The sequence below is a fragment of the Lampris incognitus genome, chromosome 6, assembly GCF_029633865.1.
Source record: "Lampris incognitus isolate fLamInc1 chromosome 6, fLamInc1.hap2, whole genome shotgun sequence".
In the NCBI taxonomy this organism is placed as follows: domain Eukaryota; kingdom Metazoa; phylum Chordata; class Actinopteri; order Lampriformes; family Lampridae; genus Lampris; species Lampris incognitus.
The window spans coordinates 43,235,028-43,253,414 of NC_079216.1; the positions used below are offsets into that span (position 1 = coordinate 43,235,028).

The window sequence follows — 18,387 nt, forward strand, 5'->3', positions numbered from 1 at the left end:
TGTCTTAAGTGGACTAAAGCAAAGGGAAACAGTAAATGATAATAGGGTTCAGTAGTATAGCTTAGAGTAGAATGGACAGAATAGAAGAGAACATAGTTGTAAAGTAATGTTAGAGTCAATAGAATTAAATTATAACTGCAACATTTAATTATGATTATAAATCAGATGGTGATTTTTTTTTAATCATTGTAAAATCCTTCGCTCATCTTCATAACAGCTGTCAAGGCATTTTGGCTCAAGGTTTACATCAGTGATATTACAGGTTGAGACTCCTTGGCCATGGCGATTTTTCCCTCACCCTCAATATTTTCTTCTTGTTGCCTCTCCATTTGCCCCCCTCTTTCACTCACAGAGCCTGAAGTAGTCAGGAACCTTACTGTCACTGGAATCACAACAACTTCTGTGTCTCTGAGCTGGATTGAGCCAGAGGGAAACAGCTCCCACTATAAAGTAGAGTGGACTAATGGAAGTGACTCTAAGACAAACCAAACACATGAATCTTATATTACCATTCCTGATCTGACTCCTGGAGTGCTGTATACATTCAGAGTCAAAGCTGCCACTGATCAGCACAAAACTGAAGGAAACAGCGTAAATGTGTCTCAGTATACAAGTAAGTGGCTATTTGGTTTAACACAAGTTGCTCAGTGGTAAAACTAACATACCAACATGTATTCACTTCAATTTAAGCATAACTGCTGAGTCTTCTGTGTGGAGAAACACAGGTTTGTTAACATTCATAATTTCACTCGTGCAAATGTAGACTACGTTGTTTGACCCAAAATACTATGCTGACAAAGGATATTGCCTTCAGATATGTTCAGAAAGTCTAGATTTATGATATCTATTAGAACACAATGCTCCTAAGGTTTACATTTACATTTCAGCACTAAGGTTTGGACAGGAAGCTCTTGTGATCTAAGTATTTTTGTTGTGGTACAGAAACCCACTTTGCTCTATTAGCGCTACTAGTGGCAAAGTCTCTGCAGTTCATCTTTAAGACATATTCCATGATCCTTAGCTACAGGCTTACATACTGATTGGGACATATCTTGTTTGAGAACATCATTTTGTGGCTGTAGATAAGCCGTGTGTCAAAGGCTCATCATGGGTTAAACTGACACGACAACTATTTTATTTTTCGCATCACATGAATTTTTTTTTATTGTCCGATAAAAGTAATTTCGCAAAGTATCGTTTCTTTTCCTAAAAGAAAACTTGATCTTAGCAAAGGTTTTTTGTAGATTTCCACTGTTAAGAAAATGTTTTTTCTCAACCAGGTCAGCTTGGAATGTTTTTCCATGAATAGGGTTCAGTAGTATTGGTTAAAATAGAGTGGAGAGGATAGAATAGAATAGAATGAAAGAAAATAGAATAGAACATCGTTTAAAATATTAGATGCAATAAAATTAAATTATGACTGCAAAATGTAATTATGATTACAAATCAGGTGTTGATTTTTGAATCACTGTAAAAGACTTGGCTCATCTTCATAATAGCTTGACAGCGTTTTGGCCCAAGTTTACATCAGTGACATTACAGGTGTATGTGACTCCTTCATGAGGATTTATCTATTACCCTCAATATTTTCTTCCTGTTGCCTCCCCATTTGGCCCCCTCTTTCACTCACAGAGCCTGAAGTAGTCAGGAACCTTACTGTCCCTGGAATCACAACAACTTCTGTGTCTCTGAGCTGGATTGAGCCAGAGGGAAACAGCTCCCACTATAAAGTAGAGTGGACTAATGGAAGTGACCCTAAGACAAATCAAACACATGAATCTTATATTACCATTCCTGGTCTGACTCCTGGAGTGCTGTATACATTCAGAGTCAGAGCTTTGACTGATCAGGACAAAACTGAAGGAAACAGCGTAAATGTATCCCAGTATACAGGTAAGTGGCTATTCGGTTTAACACAAGTTGCTCAGTGGTAAAACTAACATACCACCATGTATTCATTTCAGTTAAAGCTGAACTGCTGAGTCGTATGTGTAAAGAAACAAAGGCTTGTTAACATTTATAATTTAACGGGCGCAGATGCAAACTATGTTGTTATATCCCACTGACAAAGGTTTTTACCTTCAGACATGTTCGGAAAATCTATAATAATAATAATAATAATCATCATCATCATCATCGTCGTCATCAAATAGACTTCTTCCTCTTTCTAACCCTAGGCCCAAGGAATGGGCCCGGTTATTATGTTGTATTATGGCATGAAGTTAAAGGAAATTTGTATAATAATAACAACAATAATAATAATAATAATAATAATAAATAAATCGTATATAGTGCTTTTCTAACACTCAAAGTCGCTTTACAATAAACAGGGTGAAACAAGACAACAGATAAACATAGCACAAACATACAGAGATGGATGGAAAGGGGGGAGGGGGCAATGAGAAGGAGAAGCGGCAGCCACACACGATGCCAGCAGTACTGTTCCAACTTAAACAAATACGAAAGGGCAAGAAAAAAAAACAGCACTGTGGACGCTGATTTTCTGTAGGGGTTTACTCCTGTAGCCTATTCCTCTCCCAAGGTAACCACTAGGCAGTGGCACTATTTAACCCATAGCTGGGGGCTGGTTCGTGGGCATCAGAGAATATCCACACACTGGTGGGCCTGCGTACCGCACGTCTAGGGGCCAGACCTCCTCCGAGTCCCTTGTAATTCAGCCAGGGTCCAAGGTGTACCCAGTTACCGTGTGTCGCAACGAGGAGCCACTGCATAGGGCTTGGTGTTGGGGAGGCTATGTACTGGCAAGGCGAGACTTACATGCTCGGCTCGGCTCTCCTGTTCGCATTTCTGCTAGCCAGCGATGAAGGTTGAGAGTGAGACGTGACAGGCACAGAACACTACACCAACACACTAGACGCTTCACAACAACGCGACTTTTTACAAAAGAATGTCAGACACATATAATTTGAATACGTATAACAACACAATGTCCCAAGGTTTACATCCAGATTGCCGCACTGCAGTTTGGAGAGGAATCTCCTGTGATCTAAGTGTTTTTGTTGTGGTACAGGAACTCACTTTGCTCTGTAGCGCTACTAGTGGCATGATTCTTAGCTACAGGCTTACATATTGATTGGGACACATCTTGTTTGTGAACATCATTTTGTGACTTGATAAGCCTTGTGTCAAAGCCTCATCATGGGTTATATTGACATGACAACTATTTTATTTTTCGCATCACATGATTTTTTTATTGTCCGATAAAAGTAATTTCGCAAAGTATCATTTCTTTTCCTAAAAGAAAACGTGATCTTAGCAAAGGTTTTTGTAGATCAACACTATTAAGAAAATGTTTTGTCTCGACCAGGTCAGCTTTGAATGTTTTTCCATGAGTAGGGTTCAGTAGTATGGTTAAAATATAGAGTGGAAAGAATATATAGAATAAGATAGAAGAGAACAGAAAATCATTTAAAATAATGTTAGAAGCAATAGAATTAAATTATAACTGAGAAATTGAATTATGATTGCAAATCAGATGGTGATTTTTTAATCACTGCAAAACACTTGGATCATGTTCATAATACCTGTGAAGGCATTTTGGCTCAAGGTTTAAATCCGTGACTTTAGTGGGGTATGTCACTCCTTGGCCGTGGCGATTTATCCCTCACCTTCAATATGTTCTGGTGCCTGTTGCCCCCTCCATTTACCCCCCCTCTTTCACTCACAGAGCCTGAAGTAGTCAGGAACCTTACTGTCACTGGAATCACAACAACTTCTGTGTCTCTGAGCTGGATTGAGCCAGAGGGAAACAGCTCCCACTATAAAGTAGAGTGGACTAATGGAAGTGACTCTAAGACAAACCAAACACATGAATCTTATATTACCATTCCTGATCTGACTCCTGGAGTGCTGTATACATTCAGAGTCAAAGCTGTGACTGATCAGCACAAAACTGAAGGAAACAGCGTAAATGTGTCGCAGTATACAAGTAAGTGGCTATTCGGTTTAACACAAGTTGCTCAGTGGAAAAACTAACATACCAACATGTATTTCATTCAGTTAAAGCTGAACTGCTGAGTCTTCTGTGTAAAGAAACACAGGTTTGTTAACATTCATAATGTCCCTCATGCAGATGTAGACTAGGATGTTTGACCCTAAAGACTTTGTTGACAAAGAGTATTACCTTCACACATTTTTGGAAAGTGTAGATTTATAATATCTATAAGAACATAATGCCACTAGGTTTACCTTCGGATTTCAGCACTGCAGTTCGGGAAGGAAGCTCTTGTGATCCATGCGTTTTTGTTGTGGTACAGGAACCCACTTTGCTCTGTAGCGCTACTAGTGGCCAAATCGCTGCAGTTCAACTTTAAGATGTATTCAATGATCCTTAGTTACAGGCTTAATCAATCAATCAATCAATCAAGCTGTATTTTATACAGCGCTTTTCTATGTGCGACAGCCACTCAAAGTGCTTTATAATTAATTACTCCAAACACACACACACAGTCTTCTGCTTTTCTCAAAAGTTCCTGAAGTTGTTCGTCATCATTTTCAATGTGCTTACATATTGATTGGGACACATCTTGTCTGAGAACATCATTTTGTGACTGTTGATAAGCCCTGGGTCAAAGGCTCATCTTGGGTTATACTGACGTGACAACTATTTTACTTTTCACATCATACCATTTTTTTCTATTGGCCCGATATAAGTAATTTTGTCTAATACCCTTTCTTTTTCTAAAAGAAAAATGTTCTTACCAAAGGCTTTTGTGGATTTACGCTGTTAAGAAAATGTTTAGTCTTGGCTACGTCAGCTTGGGCTGTTTTTTCCATGTAGCTTCATATAAACAGTATGTAAAGCTGGTCTCGTGTAGATAATTAACACTGTAATCTCTCTCCATAATTTTTCTGTCTTATACTGACAGAACATTTTGTATGTGTCTTAAGTGGACTAAAGCAAAGGGAAACACAGTAAATGACAATAGGGTTCAGTAGTATAGCTTAAAGTAGAGTGGAAAGAATAGAAGATAACATAGTTGTGAAGTAATATCAGAGGCAATAGAATTAAATTATGATTGCAAATTTTAATTATGATTACAAAATCTTACTGTCACTGGAATCACAACTTCTGTGTCTCTGAGCTGGATTGAGCCAGAGGGAAACAGCTTCCACTATAAAGTAGAGTGGACTAATGCAAGTGACTCTAACACAAATCAAACACATGAATCTTATATTACCATTCCTGATCTGACTCTTAGAGTGCTGTATACATTCAGAGTCAAAGCCGTGACTGATCAGGAGAACACTGGAGGACACAACATAAATGTGTCTCAGTATACAAGTAATATTAATAATAATAATACTATTAAATCAAACGTATATAGTGCTTTTCTAACACTCAAAGTCGCTTTACAATAAATGGGGTGAAACAAGACAACAGATAAACATAACACAGACATACAAGGGTGGATGGGAAGGGGGGGCTACAAGAGGGAGAAGCGGCAGCCACACACGACGCCAGTAGTACTATCCCACTTAAGCAGATACAAAAGGACAAGAAAAACAAAACACAACAGCACTGTAGACGTTGGTTTTCCATAGGGGTTTACTCCCGTAGCCTATTCCTCTCCCGAGGTATCCACTAGGCAGTGGCACTATTTAGCCCATAGCTAGGGGCTGGTTTGTGGGCATCAGGGAATATCCACACACCGGTGGGCCTGCGTACCGCATGTCTAGGGCCCAGACCTCCTCCGAGTTCCTTGTAGTTCAGCTGGGGTCCAAGGTGTACCCAGTTACCGTGTGTCGCCACGAGGAGGCGCTACATGGGACTTGCTGTTGGAGAGGCTATGTACTGGAAGTGAGAGACTTACGTGCTCAGCTCTCCTGTTCACATTTCTGCTAGCCAGCGATCAAGGTTTAGAGTGAGACGTGACAGGCACAGAACACTATGTGACAGGCACAGAACAGTATGTAAAGCTGGTCTCGGATAGATAATAATTTACACTGTAATCTCTCCATCATTTTTCTGTCTTATATTGATAGAACATTTTGTGTGTGTCTTAAGTGGACTAAAGCAAAGCAAAACACAGTAAACGATAATAGCGTTCAGTAGTATAGCGTGTAAAGAACAGAAGAGAACATAATTGTAAACTAATGTTGGAGGCAATAGAATTACATCATGATTGAAAATTTAATTATGATTACAAATCAGATGGTCGTTTTTTTTATCACTGTAATACATGTGGCGGATCTTCATAATAGCTGTCAAGGCATTTTGGCTCAAGGTTTACATCAGTGATATTACAGGTGTATGAGACTCCTTGGCCGTGGCGATTTGTCCCTCACCCTCAATATTTTCTGCTGCCTGTTGCCCCCTCCATTTACCCCCCCTCTTTCACTCACAGAGCCTGAAGTAGTCAGGAACCTTACTGTCACTGGAATCGCAACAACTTCTGTGTCTCTGAGCTGGATTGAGCCAGAGGGAAACAGCTCCCACTATAAAGTAGAGTGGACTAATGGAAGTGACTCTAAGACAAATCAAACACATGAATCTTATATTACCATTCCTGATCTGACTCCTGGAGTGCTGTATACATTCAGAGTCAAAGCTGTGACTGATCAGCACAAAACTGAAGGATACAGCGTAAATGTGTCGCAGTACACAAGTAAGTGACTATTTGGTTTAACGCAAGTTGCTCAGTGGTAAAACTAACATACCAACATGTATTCATTTCAGTTCCACCTAAACTGCTGAGTCTTCTGTGTAAAGAAACAAAGGTTTGTTAACATTTATAATTTCACTGGTGCAGATGTAGACTACGTTGTTTGACCCAAAAGATTATGTTGACAAAGATTTTTACCTTCAGATATGTTCGGAAAATCTAAATTCATGATATTAGAACACAATGCTCCCACGTTTCCATTTCCATTTCGGCACTACGGTTTGGAGAGGAAGCTCTTGCGAGCTAAGTATTTTTGTTACGGTACAGGAACCCACTTTGCTCTGTAACGCTACTAGTGGCAAAGTCTCTGCAGTTCATCTTTAAGACGTATTCCATGATCCTTAGCTACAGACTTACATATTGAATGTGACACATCTTGTTTGAGAACATCATTTTGTGACTGTTGATAAACCGTGTGTCAAAGGCTCATCATGGGTTAAACTGACATGACAACTATTTTATTTTTCGTATCACGTGAATTTTTTTATTGTCCGATAAAAGTAATTTCGCAAAGTATCATTTCTTTTATTAAAAGAAAACGTGATCTTAGCAAAGGTTTTGTAGATTTCCGCTGTTAAGAAAATGTTTTGTCTCGACCAGGTCAGGTTGGAATGTTTTTCTATCAATAGGGTTCAGTAGTATGGGTTAAGATTAAGTGGAAAGGATAGAATAGAATAAAATCAAATAGAACATCATTTAAAATAATATCAGATGCAATAAAGTTAAATTATGGCTGCAAAATTTAATTATGATTACAAATCAGATGATGATTTTTGAATCATGGTAAAAGACTTGGCTCATCTTCATAATAGCTGTTAAGGCATTTAGGCCCAAGTTTACATCAGCGACATTACAGTTGTATGTGACTCCTTAATGAGGATTTATCCCCCACCCTCAATATTTTCTTCCTGTTGCCTCTCCATTTTCCCCTCTTTTTCTCACAGAGCCTGAAGTAGTCAGGAACCTTACTGTCACTGGAATCACAACAACTTCTGTGTCTCTGAGCTGGATTGAGCCAGAGGGAAACCGCTCCCACTATAAAGTAGAGTGGACTAATGGAAGTGACTCTAAGATTAATCAAACACATGAATCTTATATTACCATTCATGATCTGACTCCTGGAGTGCTGTATAAATTCAGAGTCAGAGCTGCCACTGAACAGGACAAAACTGAAGGAAACAGCGTAAATGTGTCTCAGTATACAAGTAAGTTGTTATTCGGTTTAACACAAGTTGCTCAGTGGTAAAACTAACATACCAACATGTATTCACTTCAGTTAAAGCTGAGCTGCTGAGTCTTCTGTGTAAAGAAACACAGGTTTGTTAACATTCATAATTTCACTCGTGCAGATGCAAACTTTTTTGTTATACCCCACTGAGTATGTTGACAATGGTTATTACCTTCACACATGTTCGGAAAATCTATAATTTTAATACGTTTAACAACACAATGCCCAAAGATTTACATCCAGATTTCCGCACTGCGGTTTGGAGCGGAATCTCCTGTGATCCAAGTGTTTTTGTTGCGGTACAGGAACCCACTTTGCTCTGTAGTGCTACTAGTGGCCAAAATCTCTGCAGTTCAACTGTAAGGCGTAGCCATGATTCTTAGCTACAGGCTTATATAGTGATTGGGACACATCTTGTTTCACAACATCATTCTGTGACTGTCGATAAGCAGTGTGTCAAAGGCTCATCGTGGGTTAAACTGACATGACAACTATTTTATTTTTGCATCATGTTATTTTTTTATTGTCAGGTAAAAGTAATTTTGCAGGGTATCATTTCTTTTCCTAAAAGAAAACGTGATCTTAGCAAAGTTTATGTAGATCTACAGCGTTAAGAATTTTTTTTGTCTCGACCAGGTCAGCTTGGAAATTTTTCTATGAAAAGGGTTCAGTAGTATGGGTTAAAATAGAGTGGAAAGAATAGAATACAACAGAACACAAAATCATTTAAAATAATGTTAGAGGCAATAGAATTAAATTACAGTTGTGAAATGTAATTATGATTACAAATCTGGTGTTGATTTTTTAAATCACTGCAAAACACTTGGATCATGTTCATAATACCTGTGAAGGCATTTTGGCTCAAGGTTTAAATCAGTGACATTACATGTGTATGTCACTCCTTGGCCGTGGCGATTTTTCCCTCACCTTCAATATGTTGTTCCTGTTGCCTCTCCATTTGCCCGCCTCTCACTCACAGAGCCTGAAGTAGTCAGGAACCTTACTGTCACTGGAATCACAACAACTTCTGTGTCTCTGAGCTGGATTGAAGCAGAGGGAAACAGCTCCCACTATAAAGTAGAGTGGACTAATGGAAGTGACTCTAAGACAAATCAAAGACATGAATCTTATATTACCATTCCTGATCTGACTCCTGGAGTGCTGTATACATTCAGAGTCAGAGCTGCCACTGATCAGGACAAAACTGAAGGAAACAGTGTAAATGTGTCTCAGTATACAAGTAAGTGGCTACTGTAGAAACACAGGTTTGTTAACATTCATAATTTCACTGGCGCAGATGCAAACTATGTTGTTATACTCAACTGAGTATGTTGAAAAAGATTATTACCTTCAGACATGTTTCGAAAATCTAGATTTATAATATCTAAAAGAAGACAATGTCCCAAGTTTTACATCCCGATTTCCGCACTGCGGTTTGGAGAGGAAGCTCCCTTGATCTAAGTGTTTTTGTTGTGGTACAGGAACCCACTTTGCTCTGTAGTGCTACTAGTGGCAAAGTCTCTGCAGTTCATCTTTAAGACCTATTCCATGATTCATAGTTACAGGCTTACATATTGATAGGGACACATCTTGTTTCAGAACATAATTTTGTGGCTGTTCTTAAGCTGTGTGTCAAAGGTTCATCATGGGTTAAACTGTCATGACAACTATTTTATTTTTCACATCGAACAATATTTTTATTGTCTGATAAAAGTAATTTTGTAAAGCGTAGTTTCTTTTACTAAAAGAAAATGTGTTCTTACCAAAGGCTTTCGTGGATCTACACTGTTAAGATTTTTTTTTGTCTCGACCACATGAGGTTGGAGTATTTGTTCCCTGTAACGTCACTGATAAAGCATGTAAAGCTGGTCTGGGATACATAATAACTAACACTGTAATATCTCCTCAACATCCTTTCCCTGTCTTATACTGACAGAACATTTTGTGTGTGTCTAAAGTGGATTAAAGCAAAGGGAAACACAGTAAATGACAGTTTGTTTAGTAGTATAGCTTAGAGTGGAAAGAGTAGAAGAGAACATAGTTGTAATGTTAGAGGCAATAGAATTAAATTATGACTGCAAAATTTAATTATAATTACAAATCAGATGGTGATTATAGAATCACTGTAAAACACTTGGGTCATCTTCATAAAAGCTGTTATGGTGTATGTGACTCCTTGGCCGTGGCGATTTATCCCTCACCCTCAATATTTTCTTCCTGTTGCCTCTCCACTTGCCCCCCCCCCTTCACTCAGAGCCTGAAGTAGTCAGGAACCTTACTGTCACTGGAATCACAACAACTTCTGTGTCTCTGAGCTGGATTGAGCCAGAGGGAAACAGCTCCCACTATAAAGTAGAGTGGACTAATGGAAGTGACTCTAAGACAAATGAAACACATGAATCTTATATTACCATTCCTGATCTGACTCCTGGAGTGCTGTATACATTCAGAGTCAAAGCTGTGACTGATCAGCACAAAACTGAAGGAAACAGCGTTAATGTATCTCAGTATACCAGTAAGTAATAATAATAATATTAAAACTTATATAGTGCTTTGCTAACACTCAAAGTCGCTTTACAATAAACGGCAGTGAAATCGGGGACTATCCACACACCAGTGGGCCTGCATACCACATGTCTAGGAGCCAGACCTCCTCTGGGTCCCTTGTAGTTCAGCCAGGGTCCAAGGTGTACCCAGTTACCTTGTGTCGGCACGAGGAGGCACTACATAGGGCTTGCTGTTCTAGAGGCTTTGTGCTGGCAGGGAGAATCTTAAGTGCTCAGCTCTCCTGTTTGAATTTCTGCTAGACAGCGGTGAAGGTTGAGATTAAGACGTGACAGACACAACACTACACCAACACACTAGACACTTAACAACAACCGATACACACACACACACACGTAATCTTCTGCTTTTGTCAGAAGTTCCTGAATTTGTTCGTCATCATTTTCAATGAGTGCTTACATATTGATTGGGACACATCTTGTCTGAGAACATCATTTTGTCACTGTTGATAAGCCCTGTGTCAAAGGCTCATCTTGGGTTACACTGACATCACAAATATTTTACATTTCACATCATATGATTTTTTTTCTATTGACTGACAAAAGTAATTTTGTGAAGCATCCTTTCTTCTAAAAGAAAACGTGTCCTTACTAAAGGCGTTTTGGATCTACACAGTTGAGAAAATGTTTAGTCTCGACTACGTCAGCTTGGGCTGTTTTTTCCATGTAGCTTCATATAAACAGTATGTAAAGCTGGTCTCAGATACATAATAATTAACACTATAATCTCTCTCTATCATTTTTCTGTCTTATACTGATAGAACATTTTGTGTGTGTCTTAAGTGGACTAAAGCAAAGGGAAACACAGTAAATGACAATAGGGTTCAGCAGTATAGCTTAAAGTAGAGTGGAAAGAATAGAAGAGAACATAGTTGTAAATTAATGTCAGAGGCAATAGAATTAAATTACAGTTGTGAAATGTAATTATGATTACAAATCTGGTGTTGATTTTTTAAATCACTGCAAAACACTTGGATCATGTTCATAATACCTGTGAAGGCATTTTGGCTCAAGGTTTAAATCAGTGACATTACATGTGTATGTCACTCCTTGGCCGTGGCGATTTTTCCCTCACCTTCAATATGTTGTTCCTGTTGCCTCTCCATTTGCCCGCCTCTCACTCACAGAGCCTGAAGTAGTCAGGAACCTTACTGTCACTGGAATCACAACAACTTCTGTGTCTCTGAGCTGGATTGAAGCAGAGGGAAACAGCTCCCACTATAAAGTAGAGTGGACTAATGGAAGTGACTCTAAGACAAATCAAACACATGAATCTTATATTACCATTCCTGGTCTGACTCCTGGAGTACTGTATACATTCAGAGTCAGAGCTGCCACTGATCAGAGCAAAACTGAAGGAAACAGCGTAAATGTGTCTCAGTGTACAAGTAAGTATCTATTTGGTTTAACACAAGTTGCTCAGTGGTAAAACTAACATACCAACATGTATTCACTTCAGTTAAAGCTGAACTGCTGAGTCTTCTGTGTAAAGAAACACAGGTTTGTTAACATTCATAATTTCACTCATGCAGCTGTATAGAATACAATGTTTGACCCTAAAGACTACGTTGACAAAGATTATTACCTTCAGAAATGTTTGGAAAATCCATTATTATCATATCTATAACAACACAATGCTGCTAGGTTTACAATTGGATTTCAGCACTGCATTTTGGAAAGGAAGCTGTTGTGATCCAAGTGTTTTTGTTGTGTAAAAGGCTCCTCAGTGGCAAAGCGCCAGGTGTGGGAGATTCGCCCTGAGATGCTGAAGGCTCTGGACATTGTTGGGTTGTCTTGGTTGACACACCTCTTCAGTGTCACGTGGAGGTCAGGGACAGTACCTTTGGAGTGGCAAACTGGGGTGGTGGTTCCCATATTCAAAAAGGGGGACCGGAGGGTGTGCTCCAATTATCGGGGCATCACATTGCTCAGCCTCCCTGGGAAAGTCTACTCTAGGGTGCTCGAAAGGAGGCTCCGACCAATTGTTGAACTTCAGAACCAGGAGGAACAATGCGGATTCCATCCTGGCCGTGGAACAACTGAACAACTCTTAACCTTTGCAGAAGTGTTAAGAGGGGCATGGGAGTTTGACCAGCCTGTCTATATGTGTCTTGTGGACTTGGAGAAGGCTTATGACCATGTACCCTGGAGCACTCTGTGGAGGGTACTGTGGGAGTATGGGGTACCGGGGCAGTTGCTACAAGCCATCCGGTCCTTGTGTAACCAAAGTGAGAGCTGTATCCTTATTCTTGGCACAAAGTCAAACATGTTTTCGGTGGGTGTTGGGCTCCACCCAGGTTTTCCCTTATCTCCGATTCTGTTTGTGATATTCATGGACAGGATCTCAAGGCGCAGCCAAGGTGAGGAGTGTTTCCATTTTGGGAACCTCAGAATTGCATCTCTGCTCTTCGCAGATGATGTGGTTTTGTTGGCTTCATCAGAACACGACCTCTTGCACGCACTGGGGCGGTTTGCAGCTGAGTGTGAAATGGCTGGGATGAGAGTCAGCACCTCCAAGTCTGAGGCCATGGTTCTCTACCGGAGAATGGCGGCTTGCTCGCTCCGGGTTGGGGATGAGTTGTTGTCTCAAGTGAAGGAGTTCAAGCATCGAGGGGTCTTGTTCACAAGTGAGGGTAGGATGGAGTGGGAGATTGACAGACGGATTGGTGTAGCATCAGCAGTAATGCAGACATTGTACCGGACTGTTGTGGCAAAGAAGGAGCTGAGCCGGAAGGCAAAGCTCTCAATTTACCAGTCAATCTTCGTTCCAATACTCGCCTATGATCACAAGATTTAAGTAGTGTTCGAAAGGGTGAGATCGCGGATACAAGTGGCTGAAATTAGTTTCCTCCATAGGGTGTCTGGGCTCAGCCTTAGAGATAGGGTGAGGAGCTTGAACATCCGGAGGGAGCTTAGGTTACAGCCGCTGCTCCTTCACATTGAAAGGAGCCAGTTGAGATGGTTCGGGCATCTGATTAGGATGCCTCCTGGGTCCTTTCCTTTGGAGGTTTAACAGGCATGGCCAACTCTGAGGAGTCCCCGGGGCAGACCCAGAACTCGCTGGAGGGACTACATGTCCAATCTGACCTGGAAATGCCTTGGGATCCCCCAGGAGGAGCTGGAGCGCGTTGCTGGGGAGAGGGACGTCTGTAGTGCCCTACTTAACTTGCTGCCACCACGACACGACCCCGCAAAAATGGCTGAAGATAAGATGAGATGAGATAAAACACTTGGTTCATCTTCAGAATGGCTGTCAAGACATTTTAGCCCAAGTTTATATCAGTGACATTACAGGTATATGTGACTCCTTGGCAATGAGGATTTATCCCTCACCCTCAATATTTTCTTCTTGGTGCCTCTCCATTTACCCCCTTTTTTCACTCAAAGAGCCTGAAGTAGTCAGGAACCTTACTGTCACTGGAATCACAACAACTTCTGTGTCTCTGAGCTGGATTGAGCCAGAGGGAAACAGTTCCCACTAGAATATTTTGGCTCAGGGTTTAAATCAGCGACATTACAGGCATATGTGACTCCTTGGCCATGGCGATTTATCCCTCACTGTCAATATTTTCTTCCTGTTGCTTCTCCATTTACCCCCCTCTTTTACTCACAGAGCCTGAAATAGTCAGGAACCTTACTGTCACTGGAATCACAACAACTTCTGTGTCTCTGAGCTGGATTGAGCCAGAGGGAAACAGCTCCCACTATAAAGTAGAGTGGACTAATGGAAGTGACTCTAAGACAAATCAAACAAATGAATCTTATATTACCATTCCTGATCTGACTCCTGGAGTGCTGTATACATTCAGAGTCAAAGCTGCCACTGATCAGGACAAAACTGAAGGAAACAGCATAAATGTGTCTCAGTATACAGGTAAGTGGCTATTCGGTTTAACACAAGTTGCTCAGTGGTAAAACTAACACACCAACATGTATTCATTTCAGTTAAAGCTGAACTGCTGAGTCTTCTGTGTAAAGAACCAAAGGCTTGTTAACATTTATAATTTCACTGGCGCAGATGCAAGCTATGTTGTTATACCCTACTGACAAAGGTTATTACCTTGAGACATGTTTGGAAAAACCTATAATAATAATAATAATATCAAGCTTACATAGCGCTTTCATAACACTGAACGTCGCTTTACAATAAACGGGGTGAAAAAATAAAACGGATAAACATAGCACAAACATACAGGGGTGGATGGGAAGGGGGGGCTATGAGAAGGAGAAGCAGCAGCTACACATGATGACAGCAGTACTCTCTGACATAAACATATACAAATGGGCAAGGGAAAAAAAAGCAACAGCACTGTAGACGTTGATATTCTGTAGGGGTTTACTCCCGTAGCCTATTCCTCTCCCGAGGTAACCACAAGGCAGTGGCACTATTTAACCCATAGCTGGGGGCTGGTTTGTGGGCATCAGGGACTATCCACACACTGGTGGGCCTGCGTACCGCACATCTAGGGGCCAGACCTCCTCCGAGTCCCTTGCAGTTCAGCCGGGGTCCAAGGTGTACCCGGTTATGGTGTGTTGCCATGAGGAGGCACTGCATAGGGCTTGGTGTTGGAGAGGCTATGTACTGGCAGAGAGAGACTTACGTGCTCGGCTCTCCTGTTTGCATTTCCGCTAGCCGTTGGTGAAGGTTGAGAGTGAGACGTGACAGGCACAGAACACCACACCGACACACTAGACGCTACACAACAACATGACTTCTTACACAAGAATGTCAGACACATATAATTTTAATACGTATAACAACACAATGTCCCAAGGTTTACATCCAGATTTCCGCACTGCGGTTTGGAGAGGAATCTCCTGTGATCTAAGTGTTTTTGTTGTGGTACAGGAACTCACTTTGCTCTGTAGCGCTACTAGCGGCCAAAATCTCGACAGTTCAACTGTAAAACATATCCATGATCCTTAGCGACAGGCTTACATATTGCTTGGGACATATATCTCCTTTGAGAACATCATTTTGTGGCTGTTGATAAGCCGTGTGTGAAAGGCTCATCATGGGTTATACTGACATGACAACTATTTTATTTTTCACATCGTACAATTTGTCCGATAAAAGTAATCTTAGCAAAGGTTTTTGTAGATCTAAACTGTTAAGAAAATGTTTTGTCTCGACCAGGTCAGCTTTGAATGTTTTTCCATGGTTCAGTAGTATGGGTTAAAATAGAGTGGAAAGAATAGAATGCAATAAAATAGAAGAAAACAGAAAATCGTTTAAAATAATGTTAGAGGCAATGGAATTAAATTATACTTGGGAAATTTAATTATAACAAATCAGATGGCGATTTTTTTTTTAATCACTGCAAAACGCTTGGATCATGTTCATAATACCTGTGAAGGCATTTTGGCTGAAGGTTTAAATCAGTGACATTACAGGCATATGTGACTCCTTGGCTATGGTGATTTATCCCTCACCCTCAATATTTTCTTCCTGTTGCCTCAACTCTAAGGCGTATCCATGATCCTTAGCTACAGGCTTACATAGTGATTGGGACACATCTTGTCTGACAACATCATTCTGTGACTGTCGATAAGACGTGTCAAAGGCTCATCATGGGTTAAACCGCCATGACAACTATTTTATTTTTTGCATCATGTGATTTTTTTTTTTTTATTGTTCGGTAAAAGTAATTTCACAAGGTATCATTTCTTTTCCTAAAAGAAAACGTGATCTTCGCAAAGGTTTTTGTAGCTCTACAGTGTTAAGAAAATGTTTTGACTCGACCAGGTCAGCTTGGAATGTTTTTCCATGAATAGGGTTCAGTAGTATGGGTTAAAATAGAGTGGAAAGAATAGAATAGAATAACATAGAACAAAACAGAAAATCTTTTAAATTAATGTTGGAGGCAATAGAATTAAATTGCAATTGTGAAATTTAATTATGATTGCAAAACAAGAGGTGATTTTTCATCGCTGCGAAACACTTGGATCATGTTCAGAATACCTGTGAAGGCATTTTGGCTCAAGGTTTAAATCAGTGACATTACAGGCGTATGTCACTCCTTGGCCATGGTGATTTATCTCTCACCCTCAATATTTTCTTCCTGTTGCCTCTCCATTTGCTCCCCTCTTTCACTCACAGAGCCTGAAATAGTCAAGAACCTTACTGTCACTGGAATCACAACAACTTCTGTGTCTCTGAGCTGGATTGAGCCAGAGGGAAACAGCTCCCACTATAAAGTAGAGTGGACTAATGGAAGTGACTCTAAGACAAACCAAACACATGAATCTTATATTACCATTCCTGGTCTGACTTCTGGAGTGCTGTATACATTCAGAGTCAGAGCTGTGACTGATCAGGAAAAGACTGAAGGAAACAGCATAAATGTGTCTCAGTATACAAGTAAGTATCTATTTGGTTTAGCACAAGTTTCTCAGTGGTAAAACTAACATACCAACATGTATTCAATTAAAGCTGAATAACATTATTATTATTATTATTGACTTACTTACACATAAGCACATATATACACAAGCACTGACTTATGTATTTATGCCTTAAAGGAAATTGTAAACAAATACAGAGGCAAAAACTCATCGATTCTTATGTGTTTTATTGATGCTTCTAAAGCTTTTGATCGTGTTTATCATAGAAAGTTGCTTGTTAAATTTAGTCAAAGAGGGGTGCCTAAATACATTGTGAGAATTCTGGCTTATTGGTATGCCCACCAGACTATGCAAGTGAAATGGGGTAATAGTGTTTTAACTCCATTTGGGGTCAGCAATGGTGTCAGACAAGGGGGAATTCTGTCTCCAGTTCTCTACAATTTATATATTGATGTTTTGTCTAAGCAGTTGAAAGCCTGTAATACTGGGTGCATGACTGGTAATATCTTGGTGAACCATATTATGTATGCAGATGACCTTGTCATTCTTAGTCCCTGTAGCGCTGGTCTCCAGCTGCTCTTTGATATATGTTCTGTGCATGGTGTGGAGCACGATATCAAATACAATGCTAGTAGAGTATTGTCATGCTCTGCAGAACCAAAGAGGTCAATCATCTAAAATTTCCCGATTTCAAATTGTCTGATAATAATCTTGTGGTATGTAATTAGATGAAATATCTTGGGCACTATATTACTGAACAAATGACAGACGATGATGATATTTATAGGCAATGCCACATGCTGTATGCACACTCTGTCATGCAAGTTTGGTATGTGTTCAGTTAGTGTGAGGACGTCTCTGTTCAGAGCATATTGTACAACACTCTATACTGCGCCCCTGTGGTCAAATTATAAAAAAAACAAGCTTACAGAGGCTTCAAGTAGCTTATAATGATGCTATGAGAATACTACTAAAAAGACCTAGATGGTGTAGTGCAAGTGAAATGTTTGTGGCTGCAGGAGTCAGTACCTTTCAGGCTCTTCTAAGAAAGCTCATGTATAGATTTATTTGCCGGCTCAATGACTCTGATAATGTCATCATCAAGAGTTTAACTAATACAAGATTCAGTGCCACATGCTACCATTCCCGGCAGTTGGACGACTGGTATAGCTGCCTTCTTATAACACACTGACTTGTTCCATTTATGTTATTTTATTGTGTTTACTCTGTGTATTGTCTAGGGTTTGTCTTTTACCTATTTGTCTTTGTCTGTTATGGACCCTGAGTCTGTAATAAAGCTTTGTATTGAGTAATAATAATAAAATTAAATCAAACTTATATAGTGTTTTTCTAACACTCAAAGTCGCTTTACAATAAACGGCGGTGAAACAAGACAACAGATAAACATAACACAGACATACGGGGTGGATGAGAAGGGGGGGGGGCTACAATAGTGAGAAGCGGCAGCCACACACGACGCCAACAGTACTCTCTGACTTAAACAGATACAAAAGGGCAAGAAAAACAAAAAAACAACAGCACTGTAGACTTGATTTTCTGTAGG

The 18,387-nt window shown here is 40.1% G+C and overlaps 1 protein-coding gene across 1 annotated transcript in view; it reads left to right on the plus strand.

The window, feature by feature from the left end:
- Positions 1–18,387, plus strand: part of ptprja (protein tyrosine phosphatase receptor type Ja) — a 103,862-nt gene that overhangs the window by 38,625 nt on the left and 46,850 nt on the right. Inside the window, exons 6-11 of the mRNA XM_056282417.1 lie at positions 353–613; positions 1,633–1,893; positions 3,689–3,949; positions 6,369–6,629; positions 7,631–7,891; positions 16,579–16,839. Coding sequence (XP_056138392.1) covers positions 353–613; positions 1,633–1,893; positions 3,689–3,949; positions 6,369–6,629; positions 7,631–7,891; positions 16,579–16,839 — 1,566 coding nt within the window. The remainder of the gene's footprint in view (positions 1–352; positions 614–1,632; positions 1,894–3,688; positions 3,950–6,368; positions 6,630–7,630; positions 7,892–16,578; positions 16,840–18,387) is intronic.